Raw genomic sequence first — 25,516 nt, forward strand, 5'->3', positions numbered from 1 at the left:
CAGCTACAGCTACTGAAGCCTATTAAGCAAATAAACGGGGTTTATTGATATGTAGCTTATCAATTCGGAAACCCTACATCAGAGTGACCCCTGCGCGAGCTCAACTGGGGGGGAGGTGGGGGTGTCTTTCCCAGGCTCCCGGGGAGCCGCCAGCCCCTTGCTGGCCACGTGCAGCTTTCTGGGTGTTACCGGAGCGAAAGCTCCCAGCCTCAGTGCCTGCTCCAGCTGCCTCTGGCTTCAGCCCGCCCCTGCAGTGCCTTATTGGATTCCTGGCCGAGGGGGTGTTGCCGCCGCGACAGCGATAGGGCGTGCGGGCGCTGATATGCCGGAGCTGCGGAGCGTTGTGTAAGAAGAAGCTGCGGGGAGCCAGAGGAGAATTAAACAGGACCACGTTTCTCCTCTGTGAGCTGAAGAGGTTAGTGGTTATTACTTAATCCCTGCTAACTGTAATTAGGATTTGGAAGCAGGGCTTTCGTTTTCCGTTCCTCGCCTCTCCAGGATTGCTGGCCACCGGCGTTTCCCCCTCGGTTGTGGAGGATTGGGGGAGTCCTGCAAGTCACGTTGTCCTAGCTGCTCCAAAGAAACCCTCCACACCAGAGGGGACGGGCCACCACTTGGGGAGGGGGGAACAGAGAGGAAGGAAAAAAAGGGGAAAGCCCTTTGTGTGAAATAATATCCAGGTTGCAGTGAAGCAGAGTACTAGTCTGTAAATGATGTGGAAGTAGCCAACTAGCATCTTCGAGTGGCCTGGGCACTGTATGGTGAGAGGTCATGTAAAATGTTCCTAAAACTGGACTTCTTTTGAGAAGTGCTGTGAAAATCCTGTGAAAATCCATGTTTGCTGTAGTTACTTGATGCTCCCTTCTGAAACACCAGACCATTAAGTTACCTCAGTTTACCCATGTGTAAAGTGAGTGAGAATATTTTCCTTTTATAAAGGGATGTGGTGGGGCCATATTTCAGACAGCTTTTGGTGGGAGAAAGGTGATTCTTATGTTCTCAGATGTGGTACAGAATCCGTGTATAAAACACATTAACTTTATTAATAATTGCTTTACGTTCTAGTCACAGCTATCACTTACCTCTAGCTAAAAAAAAGAAAAAAGATGCATCAAGGCTCAATCTACACACAGTGAAAAGGCAAGCTCAGCCTTTATCTAACTCCTGGCATCCTTCTGAGCTTTTGTGTTAGAGCTTGTTAAACCTCAAACAACGAGTGTTAATTAGGACAACAGTTTATTGAACTAATTTTGTGTGAAATAATGTTTATCCAATTCCTTGCATTGACTTGTCAAATTAATTTTTGTGGAATAAAGGTAGTCTTTCAGCTCTTGTATCTCTGGTTACAGATGTGAACGCAGAATTACATTGTGCCAAAAATCAATAACATAGTGTTTGAACATATTTCTGTCATTTGTGTCAATAAATGAGAAAATTAAGACAAATCTGTTTCAACAACATAAATCCAACTTGAAGTTTAATCTTAGTAATATAAAGAGCAATGGGTTAATATTTTAATAATTTTCAGCATATATAAAAAAGCCTTAGTTAAAGTCCTACTAAAAACTGTCACAAACAGTGCATGCCACTTAGATAATAATTATTAATAATTAAATTAATAATTAAATATTATTAATATAACAATAATTAATAGTAAAATATTTTAAATTTTCTTACTATTGGATCAGGAAACTACCCTTATTCTGGAGTGCTGATGATTCTGGACTCCTCCTCCTGGGTTTGCATCCACATGGTCAAGAAACTTATTTTTTGGTACAAATCTCTGTTTCTTCAGAGAGTAAACTGAGTTACTGTTTGTGAGCAGCTCAAGTTTAAGTCAATGAAGTGTCATTTGTGTTACCCTTAAAAGAATGGCAGTGCTTATTTTGTAGAGCTAAAAGGGAGACTCAACCTTTGTAGTTTTCAACTTCTTATTCTTAGTGTCCTCATTATTTTCCCAGTTGTGCTAACTGGATGTTTCAACACCCACTCCTCACCCCCAAACCCAATGAGCCAAAAAGACCACCACATTTAGCTCTAAGGGACTTAACACAAGTCTGCCCTTTGACATTTAAAATTTTCTTTGTCATGAAGAGTATCTGCTGTATCCACAGATTTGAAAACTAAGCTCAGCAGATGAGAACAGGATCACTTTGCTCTCTGCAGTAAAAATTAACTGGTCTTGTCAAAACAAGTGAAGATAAATGAATAAATTAACTGATCAGTTTTCAAATTAAAACAGGAGTCACTTTCCATCTTACACTGTGATGTCAGGACTTCAGTAAGATGCAGGACTGGAATGCACGTTGGCATTTTTGCTTTTTAGTCATGCCTCTAAAGTCACCTCAGTTTCATCCATCTTATAGAGAGAATATTGCACTCTGTGTTGTGCAGATTTGTAGGAAGCTTCAGAGGGTGTTTCCCATTACCACTGCTGTGGTCCACTGAAGCTCTGTCTGCACTGCCATCCTTGGCAAGGTAAGCAGAGTCAGGCAACAGGAGATGAAACAAAGCTGGGAAGAAATTGAGAAACTAACAGAGCTTGGATGGATGTAGTAATGGGAGAATAATGCCCTGAGGAAGGAGTTCCTGTGTTTTACACAGCAGTACAGCAACACCAACATATGCAGGACTGTGGATAACTTTCACTTCTAATTTCCAGGCAACTGTAGATCTTTTTGAAACTTGCAGGTAGTGCTCAGTGTGGTAAAAGAACTTACATTATGCTCATAGTGCACCTTATTACGTGAGGCATTAAAAAGGTTTCTTCACTGAGTGGGGAAGCAATGGGGCTTAGGAAAGAAAAACAGTCTGAAAGCCAAGGCACTCTTGTAGTTTAATCCTGTAGTAAAAAGGAAAAAAAAAAACCAAACCAAAATCAACGCAAACCCACTCTGGATGTATCCACACTCTGTTGTAACTGAGCAGAACAAAGGTTGCTGAGGAGCTGTCTCATGCCTCTTGAGCTGGCCTTGAACCATGGCAAATGTTCTCATGCCTGTAAAGCTAAAGTGTGGGACTTATATCTTAAAACTTTATTAAATAAGTGCAACTATAATAAAAATATAAATATAAATTTGGCTTGTTTCCTCTCTAAGCAAAAAAAGTTTTGGCTTCTTGTCTAACTGAAGTGTTCCTTAGACTAATATTTTCAACTCAGCGATCTACTGTGCTAATTAGAAAACATTGCAGAAAACACGCCTGACTGGGAAAGATAATGAAATGCATTTGCTAATCCTGTTCCTCCAGATGAGTCCAATCCACCACTTTAACAACATGAGTTGAACAATTAGCATAAAATAAGTTTCTTTTTTTTTTTTTTCATCTTCTCAGCATAGCATTATTAACCAATTAAGAGGAGCCTGTTTGGGGCAGCTAGTGTACCTGTCATAGTAACTAACCTAAATGCTAAATTAAAGGCTGCACAACACTGGCTATTAAAATTAGAAGTTCTCATGGCTCAAGTCATGTTACTGCATTTATTAACTTTCCTTCTTAGTGACATGTGTAGGTACAAAGGCATCTTTATCATCTAGTCATTACCTCTGTTCTGTGAATGAGAGGAGAGAAAAGCTCCCAGAAAGAACATGGATTATTGAATAATCCCCAAATAACAGAGAGGAGGAAGGAGTACAGGATGTGACGGGTAAGTTGAGACCACAGTCACTTTAGTTAAAACGTCATGGACGCTTCTTTGCTATGCTAGAAGCGGTAAAGCTTTGTGACCCTTTTTGTTGCTAGGGAGAACAGCCCTTAGTCGGTATTTACTGTCTTTTGCAGGCTCTGACACAGATTAGCAACAGAGACTGGTTAGTCTGCTATTTGGTCATGAACACAGAGACCTTGGTGGCTTGCTCGTACTTGTCTTCAGAATAATTAGCTGATTTTTCTCAGACATAGCCCAGTTGTGTGCAGCTGGAAGTGGGATCAACATGTTGGAAGAGATCTCTCTATGCTTAGTGTTTAGTCTTGGTGACAGAAGATACAAATGCATCAAGGATTGGGGGGGCTTGTGGTTAGGTTGGGGGTTTTTTTTATTGTTGCCATTAAACGAGATTCATAAAATTTAGATGGAGATGACAAATTAATTCTTGGTTTGTGTCTTTCTCTAAAGCTTTGATTCTTTAGTGGCAAAAATCTGTGAAGAACTCAGATACTCAGATAATTGGAATGTGGATAAAGAGGAATTCTGTACTGTTGATAATTCACTTTTAAGTGATGAGGCTATAAACCAGAGCGGTACACTTCTGGCATTGGAGGTGATCATGGGCTTTGTCTACTTTCATTCTTGTTCAGTGTAAGACAGAGGTAGGCCTTTTTTTGGTAAGTATGACGTACTTGGACTTGCAGTCCTGGAGTGCAGTTTCTGTTAGAAGCAGTCTGGAGTTGTCTGAGATATCTTAGGTTCATCATCCAGAAGTCAGGATAACCAATCCCAGCAGTTGTTGAAAATCTTTGCCCTAGGAAATGTGTTTTTCATTTGGACTTTTGGTTTTGAAGTCTATTTTGTGTTTACTTACTTGCATAGTGAAGTGAAATAGCTATCCATACATTTAGCCCAATATTTACAAATTAAGATGTACTGCCTGTTCTTTTATGCCTGGCATCTTTAATGAGACCTTAAGACTGAGGGCTCTTGAATAAATATTTTCAAAATAAATAGGTCATTTGCCTGATTCTATTTACTGTTTAAAAAGAATAGTATTCTGCCATGTGTTTCCAACCCAGTTCTTCTTGGTCCTGATGACAGCCTGACCTAGTAATATTCACAGTATAGATACAATGAAGACACAGCAAAAGAACCATAAAAATAGCTGTATTATATGATAATATAAACAGGGCTTAAAGTGGCTGGTCCTTTGTTTTAGGGTGGATAAGAGCTTTCTTTCTTCTCTTGCCCTCCAAGCAGGGGATGTGGCCATGTAATCCTCTGGCTGCTCTGAGCCCAGTTTTTCTGATAAGACTTCATCAGAAAGGATACTGCTTTCAAGGACACAGCCTTAATTCCCTGCTATCTTTGAAGAAGGCCCAGTTTTGCACCCAGGAGATGTATGAGGCACCTTTTTTCCTTTTTTTTTTTTTTTTTTTTTTTTGTGTTCATGTGCTCAGGCAGAGAGAGCACCTTTCAGAAACAACTGCTGGTCTGCTGCATGTTACCATCCCTCTCGCTTGGCCGGACCTTCCCACCATCAAATGGCATGTAATATCAGGAACAAAATGTTCCTCTCTTTAAAGTACAGGAGGGAAAGTCCTCATATCCTAGATGCTCTTAAGTTGTCAATTCCCAAGGAAGCATGAAGGTGCAGATAACCCCAGAGTTCAAGTTTCTTTTGGTTAAATGACTGCTAAATGAGACGTTGACTCTTCATCTTTTGCCCATGTGATGTCAGACTGACAGGTGGCCTTTTTCATCAAGAGAATCATTATGAGCAGGAAGAACTGATGCAGTTGCCAAGTCACTCTCCATCATATTTGAAAAGTCATGGCAATCAGGTGAAGGCCCCAGTGGCTGGAAAAAGGGAAACATCACACCCGTAGCAGGGGGTTTGGACTAGATGATCTTAAAAGTTCCTTTCAACCCCAAGCATTCTGTTGTTCTAACAAAAAGAAGTGCAAAGTACATTCCTTTACTGCATGCTCATGATTATTATTTTTAATATCCAGCTCCTGCATTATCTTGGTTTTGCTTATATGCCTCTCTGGAATGAACTTTCCTATTCCAGACTGCAGAACTAAAATTCATCAGGAGGAAAAGCCATCCAGCCTTACAACAAGTGTAGTCAAATGGCTTGTGATCTCTAAGTCTGACTCAAGCTGTTGTTTGGCCACAGTTACAGTCTTTGTTTGATCTTAAACAAAACTGGTGGATCTGAGTGGACTCCAAGGATGGATTATTGCAGACAGTTGTCATTTACATTTTCTGAGCTGCTGAGGCTCCACTTCTGCCTTTATGTACACAAGTCTGACCATGTGAGGGAAGAACAGAGCTTTAGCGTCTAATGTCAAAGGCGGGCATCTATAAAACAGTGACAATTTACAGATGCCTACCTGTAGTGTTTGTGATTATCGTAGTGTAAGGTGCCTTGTGTTTTCCATTTCTAATGATAAATAAATTTTGTATTTAGAACTGATTTTGTGGAGGGGCCACCATCATGCCTGAGATGTGGATGGCTTAAACAATAAATATTAAACTTACACAGTTAACTTCTTTCCCAGAACCTCAAAATGCTTTCTTGAGTTTAGTTAACAGAAGGTAAGGAGAGAAGAAGGGATTTAGACAGACATTTTTAAAAGGAGCAAGGCTGAATAAAGTAATGAACAGGGTTGCTGTTACATTTTAAAATTGCATTTATGTTACTATTGGTGGCACAGGATGGTGGTAGTTCAGTAAAGCCACTCTCTTCTTTTTAGAACTCAGTGACGTCTTTGGCTGTTTAAAGGAATGGTGCAGTTAAGGACATGAACTTGAGGTGGGGACAAAGCTCTTCTCTTACAAGAGTAACTGTTAGTTCTCTAAAATACTGCAGAAAAAATGAGGTGGGTAAAACCTAGTAAAACCAGGGAAAGAGAAAGAAATGTTTGCATTATGTTTCAAACAGAAGCATTCGTTCCTGGAAATCATCTACTTCCATGATCCAGTTATTTTTCTGCCTCTTTTACAAGGTATATTGCCCTCTTCCAGTGCCCCGAGTATTGTCTGCTCCTGAAACTTTGCAATAGCTGTTTTAGTTATTTCAAAATTAGGCGCTTGCACCGATCCTGCCTGTGATGGGTTATTATCCATTTGTTCAGCCACAGTTGTTATAAATAAAGGAATAGTCCACACTGATTTGGCAGAGGAAAGAAGAAGAGTGATACTGGGTTCTTTTATCCCAGTTACATGGCCATGCTGGTTCTGAGTAAGGTGTGCATTTAAAATACTCCTCTGAACAGGCAGTCAGCTTCACTAAAACCTTCCAGCTCTGCATCTTTGAAGGGAGACTGTAAGGAATAAAGAAGGGGGGTGGTGTTTAAGTCTATTACCCAATTACAGTTATTTTTACATAGGTTTCTGGAGGGGGGTCTTTGAAGTTGCCAGCAGCTTCACGGGTCCCAAGCTGACAAGATTTAACAAAGTATGTAGAAGCTATGATGCCATTAATGTCCTGGCAAAACCCATCCTGTACGCTTCTCCAGCTAGTGGCACGGTGTGGTCTCAATCATCAAGTCAGTTTATAATTTTTGATGAGTTTTGTATTCATTGCACATTCATGTGCAGGAGCTGAAATGTATGTTCATCTTTCTTTAGACAAGTTTTAAATATAAGTAGCTTTGGAGTGGCTTTAGCCAAGTAGAATCTTCTACTTTGCTTGAAGTTGCATCTACCTAATTTGATGGCAGTTTTTTGCGGTCCTTTTGGAGACTTTATGTAACAATAAATCTGGTGATGGTGAATCTGTAGAGGCAGACAGTTGTAAATAGGAACTATTTTGTAGGTCGTTCTTTCACTTGTTTATTAACCCCTGAGCGTGAGCCTGAGTATGTCAGGTTCTACCTTGGCATGCTTGAAGGTTCAGGTCTTGGCATGCTCAGAGCTGACTGACTGTACAGTCAAATGAAAACTAGTGGCATTTTAGCCACCTTCTTGGCGTATAAAACTACATCTCTTCTTCATCTCAGGTTGTGATGTGGATAAACCTAGGCAATGGGAGGCATGGGGTTTGCTTTTGCATTGTGTTCAGTTATACACAAATAAAGCATTGTTCCTCCTAAAACGCTTCACATGGAACCTAATGTGCAGTTACAGTACAGTGGGAAATACGCTTTTATATGTTTCCTGTAATCTTTTTTTTTCTTTTAACTTTTTAATCGAGTTTTTGGTAAGATACCAAACACCCCCTCTAGTGGCTGATACTTCGGGAAAGGTGTTTGCTTTCTTGGGACAATTTTAACAGATGAGTAGCACTTCAGGACTACTTGACTGCTAAAGCACATTTAATTGCAGACTAACTCTTCATGAGAGAGAGGCCGGCCTACGTGATTCTTGAGTGTTGGGTTGCCCATTAACATGAAAAATACTGAGTTAGGAGGGAGTAACCTCAATTATTAATCTTCATTCAAAACCTTCTGGTTTTCCCTGCTCTCAAGCAATTTATGACTTTGATAGATTTGTAAAAGGTAATGGGAATGGAGAGCAACCACTGCATTTTTCAGGCCCTACTGAGTCGTAGACTTGATAAAATGACAGAGGTGATAGGGCATAATTTTTAAGAATACAATGTTATGCAAAACTTTATCTATTTCCTAAGTTATCTCAATCTAGTTATTAAGGAAAGAACAATTTTTTATCACTGTCAATTTATTTTAGAAGGGTGAAGACTTCTTTTTTCTGGGTTAGGGGATGAGGAAGTCAGCTAAAAAAGTACACTTGTCTGACTAGCTAAATTCTGTATGTATATTGTTTTCTTTGAGAATATGAGGCAGGCCTCCAGTGTTATGAGTTGCCATCATGCTAGCAATGCAGGCAGAGGGTTTCATCAGCCAGGGTAAGCAGTATCTTTATAGTGACTGCAGTGTGTAGTAGGAGTGCTTTTTTTGTTTGGGGAATTCTCAGAATAGGCCAGCCTGTTAGAGATCTGGGAGGCAGTGACCTTAAGTGGACCGGAAGATAGGTATCATCTATTGGGTTGAGTCCATAAGGATATTAAAAGAACATACTTGTAGCTGGATATGTGTTTTGTTACTGTGCATACTAATATTCCAGTCAACAGCAAGAGCTCTTCTTTCTTAATGGGCTTGTAGGAATATTCTCATTGAGATCAATGGGATTACTTGTGATTAAAGCTCAGCAAGCATATAATTCCTTTTAGGATTTGGGTTTCAGATTAATTTAACAACAAGAGAAGGAAAAGAAGCAACTTTTTTTTTTTTTGTTATTCATTGTAGGGCATTGTTTTATATAGATATTTCAGTATAAACTTTAGTTAGTCATATTTTCTAGATGTCTGATCTGTGTGGGATTTCCTGTACTGAAGAAGAGAGGTTGTAATTATACCTACTTCTTACACTGCACTTAGTGGCAGCAGGTCTGAGAGTGCTTTACAGAAGAAAGAGGTCCCCACTGTTCTGGAACTCAGACTGATTGGGAAAGGGGGTGTGATTTGCTTGCCTTGGGTCAACCAGTGTACTTTCTGTGAGAAAGTACAACTACAGCCTGGAAATACAGCTTTCCTGCTTCTGCCCAGCCCAGCTCTGCGTTCTTTAGGCCCTCTGAAGAAGGAAGAGTTGGTAGAAAGGACTCAGTAATTGGCAGGAAAATGCAGGTGCAGATGTAGTAATTGAGAAAATATTTCAGAATATTTTTCTGTAATTGTTCATCATCACTTTCAGTTGTGTTATAGCAAAAGGTTGGAAACCTCTTCTGGCATTAGTTTACCTGCAAAGCACTTGCCAATCTGTCAAGTGAGGTGGAGAAGCCTCTTCTCTCAGTAGGTGACACAGCAAAAACAGAATGAACAGCATAAGCTAGGGAAGGGAATGGGCTGAGATTCTTGGGCATGTCTCATGGGCTGCCCTGTCATCTACACCTCTTGTGATTAGCTCTGAGTAGTTTTCCCAGAAATGGAGGTATGGATAAGTAGTTCTCCAACTATTTTTTCCTTAACAAAACATGAAAAGCACTCATTTTTAAACAGAGTAAGAGCACAAAACAGCAATTCCTTTGTATGAAATAAGTGTTTAAGCAGAGTCTCAGATAGAGTGCTCAGACTCTTAGCTGTGCAGAGACTACTCTGGGGACTTTATTGCTCTGCAGGGAAGCTAGGGGACAGGGTTCATGGTCCACAGGGACCTCACAGAGTTCAACTTTGTGATAGCTTTAGTGTTTATGCAGATGTTAAGTCAAAAATACAGTGGAGGATGTTTCATGATTTTTTTTTTTTCCTTTTTTGAGTTAGTACCATTTTTAGCTTTGTTCAGGGTTATTTTCTCAGGCACAGATCGGTAGTGTAGCAATACTGTTGTTTGGTCACCTGGAAAATTAGGATCTGTGAATTGCTGATAGCTCCAAAACATAGCTTGTTCTCCTGAATGGACTTTACTCCAAAGTAATTGACTTGTTGGTTTTTAAAATGATCTGCTCTTTTCTTCTCTTCTTCTGTCACTGTGTCAAATTCACTTTCAAAAACTGTTATATAACATTAAAGCCTGACAAATTTTGGGGACGTTTTGTGGCTCTCTTTGCTTTAGGCATATGCTAATTAGCCACATTCAAGCAGCCTTTTGCTTAAAAAGTAGCTGTGATGAGGCTGCAGTTATATGCAATTGTTTATTTACCCACCAGAAATTTCACAAGACTTTCTGTAATTCAGTCCAGAGCAGTTCCTGGAAACTTATTATAAATAAGGGTTTAATTTTTTTTAGGAGATATTTTTATAAAATAAAATGTGGAGCCCTTCATGTCTTTCTCTTAATTAATTAATTTTTCAGGTGCCCCTAAACAGGCTCAGTTCTTTCTTGGATATTTTCAACCTTAGCAGTGTAGGTATATTGAAATGTAATGTGAGTTTCAAACAAAATGAGTCTGACTGAAGACAGGTCCCACAGATATGTAGAGAAGCTATTTTAAAAGTGTTCTAGCAACCAAATCTTAATCACAAAGAGTGACTATAGGCGAAAGAAAAGGACAAAATGGTCATTCTTACCCATGCATGTACATTGCAGAACTTCTGTTTCAATCCTCCACATGTGGAATATATCACATATTAAAACCAGATCTTCAGATTTTTTCAGTGCTTTTCATGGTTTTATATTACTTTTGTGAGATGATTTTGCTTCAAGTATGGAGCTGCAGGCTCTGGAAAGCAGCCTTGTGATGGGTGTCAAGACCACTGCAGACTCTAGGGTTAGCACATTTAGCTTGCAGAACTGTGTTTAAATAAAAGTTTTCCTCTTGCTCAGGTATTTATACTGGAGACAGCATAGCTGTTACAACTGCAGCTCTTTATTATTAACCATCTGCTGAATAGAGTAAAGGTGCTTGTTTGGCAGCTTAACACAGCATCTGACCATGTATCAATGTAACTATATCAACTTCAACTTTGGCAGTCAGCTGGAAGACCATAATTTAATTGATGAACCTGCATATAAGTTTAAAACAATGCAGGCATATCGTTTAAGTGGCATTTAAAAGCCAGGGAAAAAAGTCCCTTCTGGCTATTTCCAAAGTACAGTGGTACCAGTCAGGATGAGAGATTGTTTTCTGCTGGCAAACCTCTGTGAGAGTTGGTGCCTTGAAGTTGTAACTCACTCAACAGAGCCTGTGTGCCTGTCGGGGAGACTGTGGCCTGGGTTGTGATAGCCAGAGAGATGGGTGGGACAGATCAAGAGGTACCGGCAAGGGTAGGTAAGTCCATAACAAACAGCTCTCCAGGAAAATGTGCACTGCTGCTTCTAGGTGGCTGCTGTTTTCCTTTGAAATGTGGAGACTGTAAATGGTCTTGGCAGGTTTTTGAGAAAATTTCTGATTCTCATTTTGTGTTCAATTAATGTTTTCAAGAGAAGTAACAAAGAGTGTTGGCGGTTACCTTTCTGACTGTCTTGCAGAAGACTTTACTTTTCTCTCTAGGTTGCAGTAAAAATAGAGCAAAAATAATCCATCATGCTAACTGAATTTAAACAATAATTTTTTGGCATTTTTATTCAAGATCTTCAAGTTGGGAGCCTGTGCAGGGTCTCCTTCCAGGAGGTACTTCAGCATATATAGAGGTTAAAGTGCACAAGTGGTTTCCTGCAGAATAAAAGGTATTTATGCCTTTGAACAGACTGCTAAATTGGAGTATTTGTGAGTTTTTCCTTTTAAAATAACAACACTAACAAAATCCACTCTGTTCAGCTTCTCCTTTCTCCGCTCTGGGCAGATCTTTCATGCTAAGAGTAGACAATGACAGCAAGATGTGGTGGTACAGGTTGTGGCGTGTACCAGCACCCTGAGTATGGCATCCGCCAGGTCTCTGGGTATTTGAAATCAGAAAGTTAGGGCTGAGAGAAACCTCACATTTTCAATATGATGATTTTACAGTGACTGCTGCTGTCCATCTGGTATTTCCCTTTTAACTTCTGTTGAGGAAGGTTCTGCAACCCTCATCTCAGGGCTTCCCTGCAGTAACAGAGAAAACATTTTGTATGATGTCTAAACAACAAATCTATTTGAAGGGAGCTCTGGAAAACTTCCTCAGTCCGTTACCAAAAATTGGTAAAAGTAAAAGCTCCTTAACGCCAATGTACCATTAAGAAGCCGGCATTCTTTATCTGGCCGGATGCACGAGGGGTATCTCCTCCAAAAATTGTGCATGCTGAATACAGAAAAGGTCCTGTTTATATACTGTATTTTGCACACATATTTGTTTATTTTCCCAGGATAAACATACATATGATAATAATTTCCCAGAAATAATTAACATATTTTCCCTCCTGTTTACATATGCATTCTTTCGTCCTGGGGCCCCTTTGGTGGTCCCTGGTGGTCAGCGACCCCAAAGTGGTACCTGACTGCCCAGTGAACTGCTAAAATTTGGCACAACTGGGCCGATTGCTTTCCAGTTCTTCTTACAGGATGGATATTGTGCAGTCCTATAGGCCAGTGGTTTTTGAAGAATAAACATTGTGTTAACTCACTGTAGTGGTTTTGGTTCAAAATATTCATTACTTACTTATTTTCCTTCTGTGAGATAAGAATTAGGAGAAAAGCAAAGCAGGCACAAACCTTAAACAGCTGCAGTACAATGGAAGAGTTTTATTACTAATAGAATTAAAAGTAAAGAGAAAATAACAAAAAAAAAAATTAAAGCAAATCCCCCCCCCTTCTCCCCCTTTCCAGCACTTCTCTCCTTTTATCCAGCTCACACAAGGATAACAGAACATGGGATGTTAGTCAGTGTTCCAGTTCTTGAAAAGTCTCTCTCTTATGCTTAAGGAAAAAAGGGTTTTCCTTCAGTTGCACGTGGTTCCCAAACTGCCACTAACAGCAGACCCGCCCGGAAACAAACAATCTGCTGTGTGTAGAACATCTCTCCCATGAAAAATCTCACAGTTCCTTCACACTGCAAAACATGGGCCATCACATGGGGTTATTCATCTTTTTAAGGATAAGTTATTTTGGCCTGCACACAAAGGCTTTTCTTCGCCACAAGTCTCTAACAGCCTCTTACTACTTCTATATAGCCTGGCATAGGCACTCTTCACAATCTTCACAGGCCACACAAGGATCCTCCATCCCCCCATGTTCTTCAAATGGATTAAAGAGACAAACAGTTTGTGGTATTACAGTTTCTTACCACGGCATGCAAGGAGGTTTTTTAAGCTACGCGCCAGAATCGCGGCACCGCCCTCTTTTCTCCCGTCGCCATTTCCAGCTCCGTCCCACGGGACTCACTTCTCTTTCTCTCTGACTCTGGAGCCGCCATGTTGAAGAGTGTTCTTGTTCAGGCTCTACGGTGGAGAAAGCCTCGCTCCCTTTGTGCTGCTGGCTGCATGGTGTCTTCTTCAGTTCAGCACGGAGTGTGCTGGCTGCAGACAGGAGGCTCTGCCGGCTCCGCATGGAGAGGAGAGGGACCCGCCTGTCCCCAGGAGCCGCGCTGGATGGGTTTAGCTGTGAGCAGTCCATGGCTGGTTTTAGCTGCCTGCGGCTCTGGGACAGTCCCCCCCAGCGACCCAGGGTCCGTGCCACAGTGTTGGGAAAGGGGGGAAGGGGCAGTGGCCCCGGCCCGGCGGGGCCTGGAGGCTCGGAGCCCCCCCCCACCTTCCAGCAGGCGAGCTCCGACAAAAAAAGGGAAGTCCCGCCTTTCTGTGCGGTTTAAATATGTAAATTGTGAGAAGCGTAATTGGTCTTAAAGACTGTCCATCAACTCAGGGTCAACCCAATACACTCACCAGGTGCAGATGATTTTTCATCCAGCAACAAGTCCAGTCAGGTTTTTTCGTTAGGGGGAAAGATCAGGCTGAATCCAACAGCCTGAAAGAGGCAAGACTTCTATAACCTCGATCAATATTTAGGCTTGAAACATGTTCCGAGCACATGCACACAGGGCACACATACACGCCATGTATATATGTATGTGCATATGTGCATGTCCAGACACACAGATCACAGACAGAGCACTCACAGAAACACAGACAGCACCAGCAGTCTCATCCTGCTTGCCTCTCTGGCTGAGCAGGGTGAAGGTCTGCTAGTGAGGGTGTATATGTATGTTCACATGTACAGCGTGGGTCCCTCCAGCAGCCAGGCTCAGACACTCGTGGTTCAACTGCTGAGTATGCAAAAGTGAATTAACCTTGACAACGGTATTTTCAGATTAAGTACTTATCTGTGAGGCTTCTGCTACTCTTAGGATACATGTGGCACTTGAAGCAGTACACTTTAAACCACCAGGCTGGGAGTGCTTCAGGAAAGCCTCCTGCATCAGTGTTATGCTATTACCTGTGATATTAGTTACAAAATATTTTGATTTCTGATGTGAGTCATTCATTCATATTTGTGGGAACAAGGGTTTGAAAACTGCAGGAAAAATGCATGAGGCTTACTGAAATTCTTCATATATCACGAGAGAAGGTACTTGTTCTCAATCTGTATTGTCTAGACATGCTATGAAAAATTTTCTTGAAGGGGAGGTAATTCCTAAGTTCTGTCTTTTATCTTGCTTCTGCACTCACTTGTCATGGCATTTGTGATGTTGCACAAAGCAGAGGTAAGCCTCGCTTTCCTTATGCTTACCTCAGTGAGTATTGGCAGTTTTGAGATGTAGGGTCCCACTTGTGATTGCACTGGGTGATGGATTTCTTTGGACTTACTCCATTGTTTGTTTTGCTGCTGAATATTCCTGTTTTGCTGCTAAATTTTTTGGGTATAGAGCACTTTTTTTTTTTTTTTAATTGCTACAGGGTGGCCTACCTCTAATGTAGGAAATACCCACTAGAAGCACAGCAAGCTCAAGAGCAGAGGGTGGATGGTACAATGATATATTGGTGTAGAATAAATGATCCTCTTCAGCTATTTGCCTTTCTCAGCTCTTTCTCTGTGTCATGCAGGGCTCATCTCCCCCGGGAAAAGGAGCCACTTGTGCTGTCAGTGGGGAAGAGCTCCCACAGCAGTCAGTGGCAGCCACCATCCCCCTTGTCCCAGTTCAGAGGGGACCTCTGGTGAGGCTGGCAGGGGTGCCTGCAACCCGGCCAGGGTGGGTGCTGCTGGGATGTGGGAGGCACTCCTCAGTCACAGTGTGTGAGCATGAAAGATATCTCCTAATCTTCTCATCAGCCCCTTTGCTTTCATACAGCCAGTTAGGAAAGAGTGGAAAAAATGCTTCTGGGAACTGGCTGATACACTGTTATATCACTTACAGTATGACTTTTTTTTGGTATGACAGGAGCCAAAGTTCAGCTGCCTTGAAAATGCCTCTGAAAGTTTTTGTCAATGCTTTGACAGAGGTCACTGATTTTAAGAAAAAGGTGTGAAAGGCAGGCACAGCAGTTTAAAATTCGGGTTTCCTACTTCATCATTTTTGAATTTGGAAGATAATTGTAGCTGTTATGCTCTTGTAAAGGTTTGAAAGAAGAAGTAAATTTTTATATATTCATGTGGACTCTCAGATGAGAATTCTCTATTCTGCTCTTACTTGATTTGTAACAGTTCTGAAAAATACCTAATTTACTTTTCTCCCTGAGCAGCTGCAGATTTTGGTGTGTGAGCAAAATAAGGGTAATAAAAAGCCACAGCAGGAATGCAAACACAGCAATTTTTCTCTTAGCTACGTGCGTAAGCAAAGGCTCCATAGCATACATTTAGTAGCTGTCTCTTTCGGTGTATTAGCCAGTGAACACTTGACCTGGACCAAATGGCTGGTTGCTATGGCAATGGGTTGCATAGTAACAGGTTTTGTTCTTAGGTCGAAATCCTCTTGCTTCTCTTAAATGTTACTTTTGAGGAGGTCAGAAGAAATTAATCAGAAGAAACTAGGAAAGTCTTTTTCAAAGGAGAGGCAAAAACATTGATGTTCTGCTACCTGAGCATCTGCAGAGAGATGTTCTTTGTTCCCTGAAGTAGGTAGTCAGCTCCCACACTTTCTCCACTTTATTGAAGCAGAGGTCAGCAGCTCACCAGCAAAAAAAAAAAAGTAATTCTTGGAAACAAGATGACTGTAGGAGGTTCAGAGGAATTTGTTTGCTCTATGACTCCAACTCCCAATCCTGCTGAAGGCAATAGGCAAATATTAACAGCTTAACACTCCACTAACCTTGAACATTTCTGAATTTAAAGTAAGCTCCTGATCAGCTCTTTTCAAGCTGGACTTGTGAGAGACTGGAAGGATTGATGTCTCGAGACGTTATGGGCTGCACGTGTGTGGAGGAAGGGGCAGGTCGGGCCTTGCTCTGGTGAGGCAGTACCCTGCCCTGTACTGTCCCACACCTAGAGCCTGTATCCCAGCCCAGCAGTAGCTGCCAATCCCTGGCACACTAGAGGCAATGCTCCACATCCACCTCTGGAGCCCTTAGCCCAGCTTCTGAGTGGGCAAATGACTGGAAGTCCTACCTGGGAGAAGGGCCCAGGAAGGCCAAGGGGTATTTAAGGCCGAACACAAGGCAATCAGATGTCTTGACCATACCTCCCCTTGGAATGTCTATCTGAACACTGCTGGAACCCAGGAGCTGGTAGCTATATGTGTCCTTTAATATATATCTTTTCTGTCTTTCTTTCTCTTTCTTCTTCTAATTCCCTCTTCTTGGATTTTTGAGTAACTTAAAATTGAACTGGCTTAGAGTTTGCAAAGTTGAATGGGCCAAGTTAATGCTTTGAGAAGTGTTTTATGTTGATTGAACATTGCACTAAACCTTTTGCCAAATTTCTCTGATTTTCTAAAGTTGCCAGTAAAGTATTTTTTGTTGTTTTGAGCTGTTGAGAATATCTTCTCGGTATTTCTCCTGTGCATCTAACTTAGAATACATGAACAGCCTTAAGCCCTTTTAAAAGTCTCATTGATCAAGGTTGTTTGGACACTTACAGTACTAAAAATGTTCTTGCTGTGACAGTGGTCAAACGCCGTAGCAGGGGCATGGGAGGTTGAAGGATTGCCAACCATGGGGGCAGTCAGAACTCAGCATGGCCCTGGTGCAACTGAGTGGTGTTTGGATTGGGTGACCTTCTGGGGCTCCTTCCAGCTGAGGTCATTCTGTAAGTCTGTCTGTTTTTCTCTTTGGCCATAAAGAAAAGCAAATATGATGGGGAGCCCAGACCAGGACTCTGCCTGTGGGTCGTACTCAAAATGAGTTTTGTGGTTACGTTACCCTCCTTTTCCCCTCCTCTCCCTCAGCCCTACACACTTCTGTTCCCTGGTGAGGAGTGTCATCATGCCATACTTCAAATACTTGGTAATAAAATGTCACTGTAATTCCCCTAGAGAACTGTTTGATATATCACTCATTTCTTTTCTTACACTGAACATGTTGCTCTGTGTTTTACCTTTTTACCTTTTTGGCTTATATAAAGTGAGCGGTGTTCAGCACCGTACACAGGAGCTTATAGGAAAACAAAGTACAGACATGGCATGTGATTGGAGGGGGGATCTTTTTTCCTTTGTGCCAACAGCTGTCAACCTCTTGCGCTGCCAGAATAGTCACTTATGGCTTTGCTGCTGCGCTGTGATCGTGTCAGACAAGAGGCACAAGGAGGAGTTAAGTGGGGTTGTCCATTTACCCATCTCAATCTCAGAAAGATGTGAAGGGCTGCAGCCAAGTAGTGTAAACAATCTAAAGAGTTTGCTCAGGTGAAGGGATTGGCAGTGGCAGGAAGAAGACTGAAACAGAAGTAGCAGAGATTGAAGGGATGCTTTCATGAGATGGAAGGAACAAAAAGTGAAGAAGATCTGATCTGACCTCATTTATTTTAGGCCATTTTCCTGTAAGTCTTCAATTAATTTACAAAGTGTTGCTAGTCCTCAGGATGCTGGAACAGTGCAGGTTTGAAAGGTTACACCAGTTGCCCAATGCTTCCACAGATCAATAGCAAATCATAAAACCAACAGAAGAATTTATTGCCAGAGGCCCAGCAGCCCAGCCAGTGAGTGCAATACCTGTCTGACCCTCCGTGTTATGCAGTTGTGTCAGCAGTTGCATTTGGGAGATGTAAATCTTAAAGACATGCCTGCTTGTCATTTAAGAGATGCAGAACTCTGTGTATGGAAATGTCAAGCAAGCATCTTGACCAAATTATCAGATGGTTGGTTACAGCTTGACATTGTAGGACGTGCTGGCAGTTACATGGGGAAAGAAAAGATGCTCTTTGCTTCCTGTCCCCAAGTATTCCAACTATGCTGCTGAGCACTGGGACTGTCTGTGTGGCACCATGCTGCAGACGCTCAGGAAGTCAGCAGGGTTTATATAAAGCTCTGCTGGGTTTGCAGAACCTTTTGGCTCCTTTCCAGCTTGGAAGCGGTGATATAAATAGAAGAATGTCTCACTTTTGAAGTCTGCTTTCTATTCACGGAAAGGAAGAACTTTGCTGGAGCTGTGATTTAGTAGCTGTTAAATACAAATCTCAAGACCAGTCCTATGACAGGCTGAACTGCTTGATCCCATTTCAATGGGATATGAGTGAGCTCAGCAGCCTATAGCATCATATCTCTGTTAGCTGGTTGCTGACACCTGAATAAGGATTGGTGCTGTGAAAGCAGGGTTCAAGAGTAATCTATTCTCCCACCTTCTCTCCCAATTGCACTTGTCCCTGCTATGAGAAAAAAATGTTTTGTTTTGTTTTTCTTTTGGACAGATTAGCAAAATGTTTGGGACAGTGGTGGTTGGAGTTGGAATTGCTGGCTTAGCACGAATCCGAGACTTGATGAATCCAATGCCTTCCAGCCCTTCTGAGCACCTGAAACTCTTTGGATTTGTATCCAGGTTAGAAATTTCATCTTACCATGTTTAATATGTATATTGCAATGGTTTTTTTTCTTTTTCAAACTGAAAAGGAGAAGTTCATGTAAATATTCCTGTCATTCTGAGTGCCAGCTCAAAAGTGAGCACAGAAAGCTTTGCAAGAGGGAACAAATAGGTTACCTTAGTGAGATATCTTTCAGACATGACTTTCTAGTTTTTACTTTTAAAAATTGAGATATGTTCTTGCTGTAGGATCTGTGTGATAAAAACAAATTGTTTGACTGAAATTTGCTGTAGATTTAAGGTAGTGCAGACAATAAGTACACTAATGATCTAGTGTCTGCATGACTCTTCTAGAAATGTTAAAAAAAAAAGTTTTACAGAGTTTTAAAAAGTTCTTTTTCAAAAACATGTTTTAATGCTCCCAATACTCCAACTTCATAATAAAATTCTAGTAGTTTTTTAAAACCAGGTATTGAACCTGTAGATATCTAAAGGAAATCCCATGATTTAGTACATGCAATAATGTTGCTTTTTATTCTTCTTATGCTTCTTAGAGAAACAAGAGTCTTTCTCACTAGTTTGGAACTGTGGAAATTTAGTGTATACCTTCCTCTGAGCATTCCTGCTGGACTGTCTGACCCATTACAGTGGAGCATAAAAGTTTGAAAGAGTTAGGTAGTACATTTATGGATCTCAGATTGTGAATTTATTTTTCCAGCTCTATTTAAATCATGCAGGGCTGTTTGAGACAGAAAGGACTGATTACATCACCCACTTTATCTTCCTGCCAAATACACTTTTGGTTCTCTGATGCCTCTGTCAGTGCTATAGGTAACCTTGAAGAGCACTGAAGATAGGGTTTCCACTACTTTTTTGGAGAAACAATGCTGTTGAAATGCATGATTCACCGTAATCTTCTTTGGATCCCAATCACACACAAACATCACCTGTCTTTGCTTTCAAGTCCTGCTTGTGGCCTGCCTTCCTGCCCTCTGTCACCTATCCTAACACTGTCAAGGTGCCTGCTCCAGTCAGTAGTAATGCAAAAGGCTTCTGGGGGGAGTGTGTGTTTTTCATTTTCAGCTGGAGATGTGCTCAGCTTGCTGAGCTTTCCCCTTAGCACTGACATGCTGTGTGTGTTGCAAGGTGAGCCATCATAGCCAAGCATCTGCTTTGTCTCCCTCCTGCTTGTCTGTACTTGCAGTTGTGTGTGGCCCTGCCAACTTGAGTGCCTTTGTCCACGTTGTCCAGGATGGTAGGGAGAAGTTCTCCCATAGGAGCACTGTTGTCTTTCAAGTCAGTCTTTTACAACATCTCTTTGGTAGTAATGCTTATTAAAAACCAAAACACCAAAACCAAAAGGGTAAGTACTTGACAGTTCAATAGCAGGCCAGTTTCCGGACTGATACCACCGCCTACACACTGGTCCATTTTTTTGTTCTCTTCTTCATTCCACTTCTGTCTGTAAGTGCTCATGCTCTTCCTGGATAACAAACTGCCTTTGTTATACCCTGGTTGAACTCAGTGAGACAGTGGTCCATGGGAACTGTTTTTAAGTACTGCTACACGACATGTGGTTGGGAAGAATGGACTGTGACAGTTATGCTCTGGTTGTATTTATGCTAAATATGCAGGAGAAGTTTTGGCAATATTAATGAGGCTAAGCAGATTAGCCTGGAAGATGCTCTGAGAAACAAAGACATCCATGCAGCCTTCATCAGCACAGAGAACAGAAGCCATGAAGAAACCATCAGGTATTTTAAGGGGTTCCCCCCACCTTTTCCCTCTTTCCCCTGTATTTTAGAAGCACAGAGGAGCTGTGTAAAGGTGTTGCAGGAGAAGATATGAACACCGAGGAAAGACTGCCAGACTAGAGGCCTGAAGTGAGTGATAGTGAGTTCCCTAGAGCACCAATAAGCCCTGGAAGAGAGTAGGATTTAAGATGCCTTAATTTCCCAAGTAATTCTATTTCTGTACCTCTAGGCCTATGTTTGATGGACAGGCAGCTTAAAACAGGATTTAAAGCCTTTCCTCACAGATTATATTGTGGAAGGGTAGTCCAGTGTCCCACTCCAGCTACTTACATGTCTGTAAGTCAGAAATTGCAGTGCTCAATGCTGTAGCATTTTAGTGACTTGATGTAGGGGAGTGAGGGCATTCTGTGGCAAAAGAAGAATTAAAACCCTCCTTCCCCGCTGTTTAAATGTGTGATGTAGCCACCACACCATCCTTACTAGGAAAGTTGCCATTTATTTCTGTTACTCCGTGTTGTGCATCTCTCCATATGGAGCTGGCTGTGAGAATGAGAAGCAGCTTGCACTGTGGTGAGAGAGGATTAGGATAATATTCTTTCTAATGGCTGATCTTTTATCCCTTTCAGAATGTTTTTAGAAGCTGGGAAACATGTCCTTGTTGAGTACCCCATGGCTTTGTCTGCTAAGGCAGCCCATGAGCTCTGGGAGATGGCTGAGCAGAAAGGTAACACATTTGTTCTCAAGAGTGTAAACAGTATTACCTGTTGGGTAGCACCAAAGGCACCAAACTCAAAGGCAAGTCTCTAGCCTACTGTTAGTCATCACATGCAAGGGAATATGACTGTCTCAGAGATGTGCCAAGGTAGGATTTAAGACTTAGGCCAATCAGGAAACAAACACACAAATGTCAATGCTAAAAGTAAGGTATATTTGCCCTCAAAAAACTCTAGCCTCTATTTGTGACAGAATGCCATTAAAGAGGAAAACTTCTGTCACAGTGATAGTAAAGCACTTGATGAGTGCAGCTGTTGGGCTTGTGCAATTCTATGTCCTCTCCTTCGAAATGAAACTGCAAACAGCTCTCCTAGCTTCTAGCATTTGTGATGTGCTGGCCACACACAGCTGCTCATGCTATTGTAGGCCAGCAAGGCATCCCTGCCTGAAAGACAGCTTGTCTCTAAGCAAAATCTCTTTATTTCGGGAAAGCGTGTGGTCCCATCCCAGTGGTGCAAAGGGTCAGAAGCAGGCAGTTCATTTGGGGCCAGTGGGGATGAATGGGGTTCCAAGAGGAAGAGCAGTGCTGGGCGGGAGCAGAATGCAAATCATTTGGACAAGCTGCACTTTTTATAGCACTGCTTCTTGAAAATCTCCTTTGTGACTTTTGTCCTGAAACACCGGAGGTGTAGGATTTCTCCTGTGCTGTTTCCCTGTACCAACACCAGTTACTGCCGTGTTGCTCACTAAATGGTTTCCCATTGAGCAGAATTTATGCCTCTTTTCTTGAAGCAGCAGCAGTTACTGTCAGCAGCCTACACTGACTCTCCTGGAAATCTTCCAGAAAAACACATACTGAATGAGAGACACATTCAACTTGTATTGGATAACCTCTATTTCAAAGTAGCCCAATTAATTGCAATGGAGGGAGGTACTCCTTAACATATTGTTCCAATCTGGGTCTGACCATTATGCTATTTTTTCCCCTTCCTTTTTCTTTCTTACTACCCTGGGAGGAAAAATGCAGAACAAGGAAATGTGAGGGGAAAAAGGCCAAGAATTAATCTATCTGTTACTCTGCAGTCTCATGTTTCAGCCTTAGCTGGGTACTGGGTTTCCTTACAGAGTTTCTGTTAAACATAGCAGCTAGTGTTCCTGTAGTCTCTGTATTTGTTGTCTCCTGAAAATCCTTAACACAGATTGATGCTTCAGCTCAGGGCCCATGTTTGATTTCCTTCCTGACACCACTTTGTGAGCCATGCATGAGAATTTTTCTAAATGAATTCCCACTGGTGGCTAGTGAAGCCTTTACTGTTTAGACGTGACTTTGATTCACACAGAAAACTTTTATTTAATCTGTCCTGATTTTTGCCTTTTTTTTGTGTGTGTTTTTTTGTTTTGTTTTGTTTTTTAATGGCAGATAAAGTACTCCATGTGGAGCACATTGAACTTCTTACTGAAGAGTACAAGCAGCTGAAAAAAGAGGTGGCTGGGAAAGACCTAGTGAAGGGAACATTGCATTTCACAGGTCAGTAGCTCTGAAGAAATCAAAGTCTATCTGGATTTGTCTGACTGTACCACAGGGATGCCAGTGCTTCCAGGCTTCATTTTGTCCTTTTACACAAGAGTCTGTCTATAAACTGAGTAGAGACACAGGTACTGGTTCTGGATAATTCCCTTGTTGAATCCACATACACCCTCCTGTCCTCAACATGTCCTGAAAGGTCTGGTTTGTTGTGTATGTACTTTGTGCAGCCCTCTCTGCCATAGCTCATCAACTGATCCATTTCGACATTCACCATGTTTGTTGACTTTCCTACTCAGTCCATCCACTCATGATCTTTCTACACCCTAATCTTTAAGCCTGCAACACTGCAGTTTCTTCATCCTTTCCTATAATGCAGAAGGCATTATTATTTTTCCTATTCCTCAAGAGTTTCTATTCCACCAGGTAGTGTCCTCGATGAAAACAAATCAGGATTCCCAGCTTTCAGTGGAATTGCCCGTCTGACTTGGCTGATTGACCTCTTTGGAGACCTCACTGTTACCTCTGCCACTAGAGAGAAGCAGAAGGATAAGAATTATTCCAGAATGACTGTTCACTTTCAGACAGCAAACAAGAAGTGAGTAATGTCTGTGGCAACACGTGAGCCAGGCTCCTCACCCTCTGCAGGACTTCTGTGTGCAGGTGTTCTGCATCCTCTTCTCCTCTTGTGGAAACAGAATGGGTGGAGGCTGGCATGAAAGTGTACATGTCTTTTAAAGATGCACTTTATAATATTGAGTTTGATCTCCCTTTTATTATGTGGTGACAATATCCTTCCTATCAAATAGGATGTTTTTAATAGCCTTACTAAAAAGTGGTATAACTATGAAGTATGCCATCAGTATTTCATACTGTCGATTGAGTACTCAACTTGGTCCAAAGACTGGTGGAAACTCTCAGGTTTGGTCATTCTGGACCATCTGTGCAGAGTTCATGTCCTTTCAAATAGGTTGAAGTTACTTAAAATGTAAGTTTAAAGCAACAAGATACAACTTGAGAATTATCTGACATGAAAAGGTAGAGAGAAATTACCCAATGGTGATGGAACTGTTTGTTCCTTTTCTTTTTTTTTGTGGTTGCAGATATGCTAGTAGACCTCTTAAAAAGCCCAAACCTAACCCAGCATTTTAGATAAACGTTTAGTTAAAGTAGTAACCTGAAGGACTAGCTGTTTGTGGGGTGAATAATCAGGGCTCATTTGAACTTTTAGCTTCACCACAGGTCTGGTTAAGCATTTCATCAGCCACTCCTACGAACCCCATTGCAGTTTATCTTGAGATTATCATCTTGTTTTAGCAATCTTCCTCTCTCTTTAAATAAAACAGCATTTCAAATTCCTTTTGAAATGCAGTTGTGAGAGGACAGAACTCTGTATACAAGCTCTGTTTATCCTCTTAGCAATTTGCTAGTAACATAAGTAGCTGTAAAGATCTAGATAGGGTGAGATTTTGAACTAACTCCAGCAGATGGAACTAGCGGGTGGTTTAAACATTTCCCTGGCTGTCCCGTCTCCTGTGTAGTCCTTAGCTGCTATGTGTGATATTTGCTGGATACGGAACTGTTTCTGGATTACTGGTTTTTTCCTACTCTGCACCACTAACTGATACCTGCTTCTCTTGGCTACTACTATTTGTATGGATCAGTAAGTGTTTTCTCACCATGAGTGTTTTAATAACTTTGTGGACAGTCAGGTTTATGCCTCTGGGATAATTTAGGGTGGGTGGAAAATTACATAGCGTTCCTGTGTTGTGTTCGGTGCTGGGGCCATATTTCCTGCTGACCTTCCCCCACTGACGTCAGCGGAGTTTCTGCAGTAGAGAATTTGGCCCACTCTCTGTCTAGTGAAATTATGGCCCATCAGTAATGGTGGTGGTGTTACGGGTCTAATTTGCCCAACCTTTATTTTGCTGAAGGATGAGAAAGGGCTGTACCTTTCATGAGAGGTATCCCATCCTGTTTTTGAAAGACATGAGTACAGTAACCTTGAGAAATCAGGTTAATTCATCCTATTTTCTGCCTTGGAAAATACAGCAGGTGCAGAATGCAGGAGCCTGTGTTCTGCTTGTTAAGCAGGGATTTGTGCAAAGGGCATAGTCTGTCTCCACTGTACAGCCCACCCTGGCTGCTCGTCTGGCTCTGGGTGGATTTTGGAGGTGTGTATTAATGCCTGCACCCAGTTATTTGAGAGATGACCTCTGCCTCTGTTGTGTGTCCAAGACAGCTGAGCTGACAGCCTCTCTGTGATACAACATTGAGCAATCCAGGAAAAGTCAAACCTCTACTGACAGCGCGTCTGGTTTGGGACTGCAGTTCCTGTCCCAGGATTACAGAGCTTGGATTCAGTAAATGTCAGAAATCAATTTTTAGTGCAAGCTGGAAAGATAATGATTTGGTCAGCATCTCTTTTGATGTTAACTAGGAATAGGGTCCAATTGTCCAATTCCCATCCAAGCTAAGGGAGCCTCTCATTGATTTAATGATAAATTAAAAATATTGGCATTTTCAAAGTGTGAAAATGAAAAGGTTTAAAAGAAATTGAAGATATTTTCTGAACTTATTCTGACAATAAACATTTGAAATTATGTTTTTGTGGAGA

The 25,516-nt window shown here is 41.6% G+C and overlaps 1 protein-coding gene across 3 annotated transcripts in view; it reads left to right on the forward strand.

Annotated features, from left to right (window-relative positions):
• Positions 1 to 259: 259 nt before the first annotated feature.
• BLVRA (biliverdin reductase A) overlaps positions 260 to 25,516 on the forward strand; it is a 28,964-nt gene continuing 3,707 nt past the window's right edge. Inside the window, exons 1-6 of one of the 3 annotated variants that reach the window (XM_048297675.1) lie at positions 260 to 415; positions 18,797 to 18,924; positions 20,541 to 20,660; positions 21,287 to 21,384; positions 22,795 to 22,902; positions 23,326 to 23,497. In XM_048297675.1, coding sequence (XP_048153632.1) covers positions 18,806 to 18,924; positions 20,541 to 20,660; positions 21,287 to 21,384; positions 22,795 to 22,902; positions 23,326 to 23,497 — 617 coding nt within the window. In that variant the 5' untranslated portion in view covers positions 260 to 415; positions 18,797 to 18,805. Of the gene's footprint in view, positions 416 to 16,308; positions 16,684 to 18,796; positions 18,925 to 20,540; positions 20,661 to 21,286; positions 21,385 to 22,794; positions 22,903 to 23,325; positions 23,498 to 25,516 lie in introns of those variants that run through there. The other 2 variants (XM_048297685.1, XM_048297693.1) reach the window with 2 other exon arrangements.

This window comes from Corvus hawaiiensis, chromosome 1 (genome assembly GCF_020740725.1).
Source record: "Corvus hawaiiensis isolate bCorHaw1 chromosome 1, bCorHaw1.pri.cur, whole genome shotgun sequence".
Classification (NCBI taxonomy): Eukaryota; Metazoa; Chordata; class Aves; order Passeriformes; family Corvidae; genus Corvus; species Corvus hawaiiensis.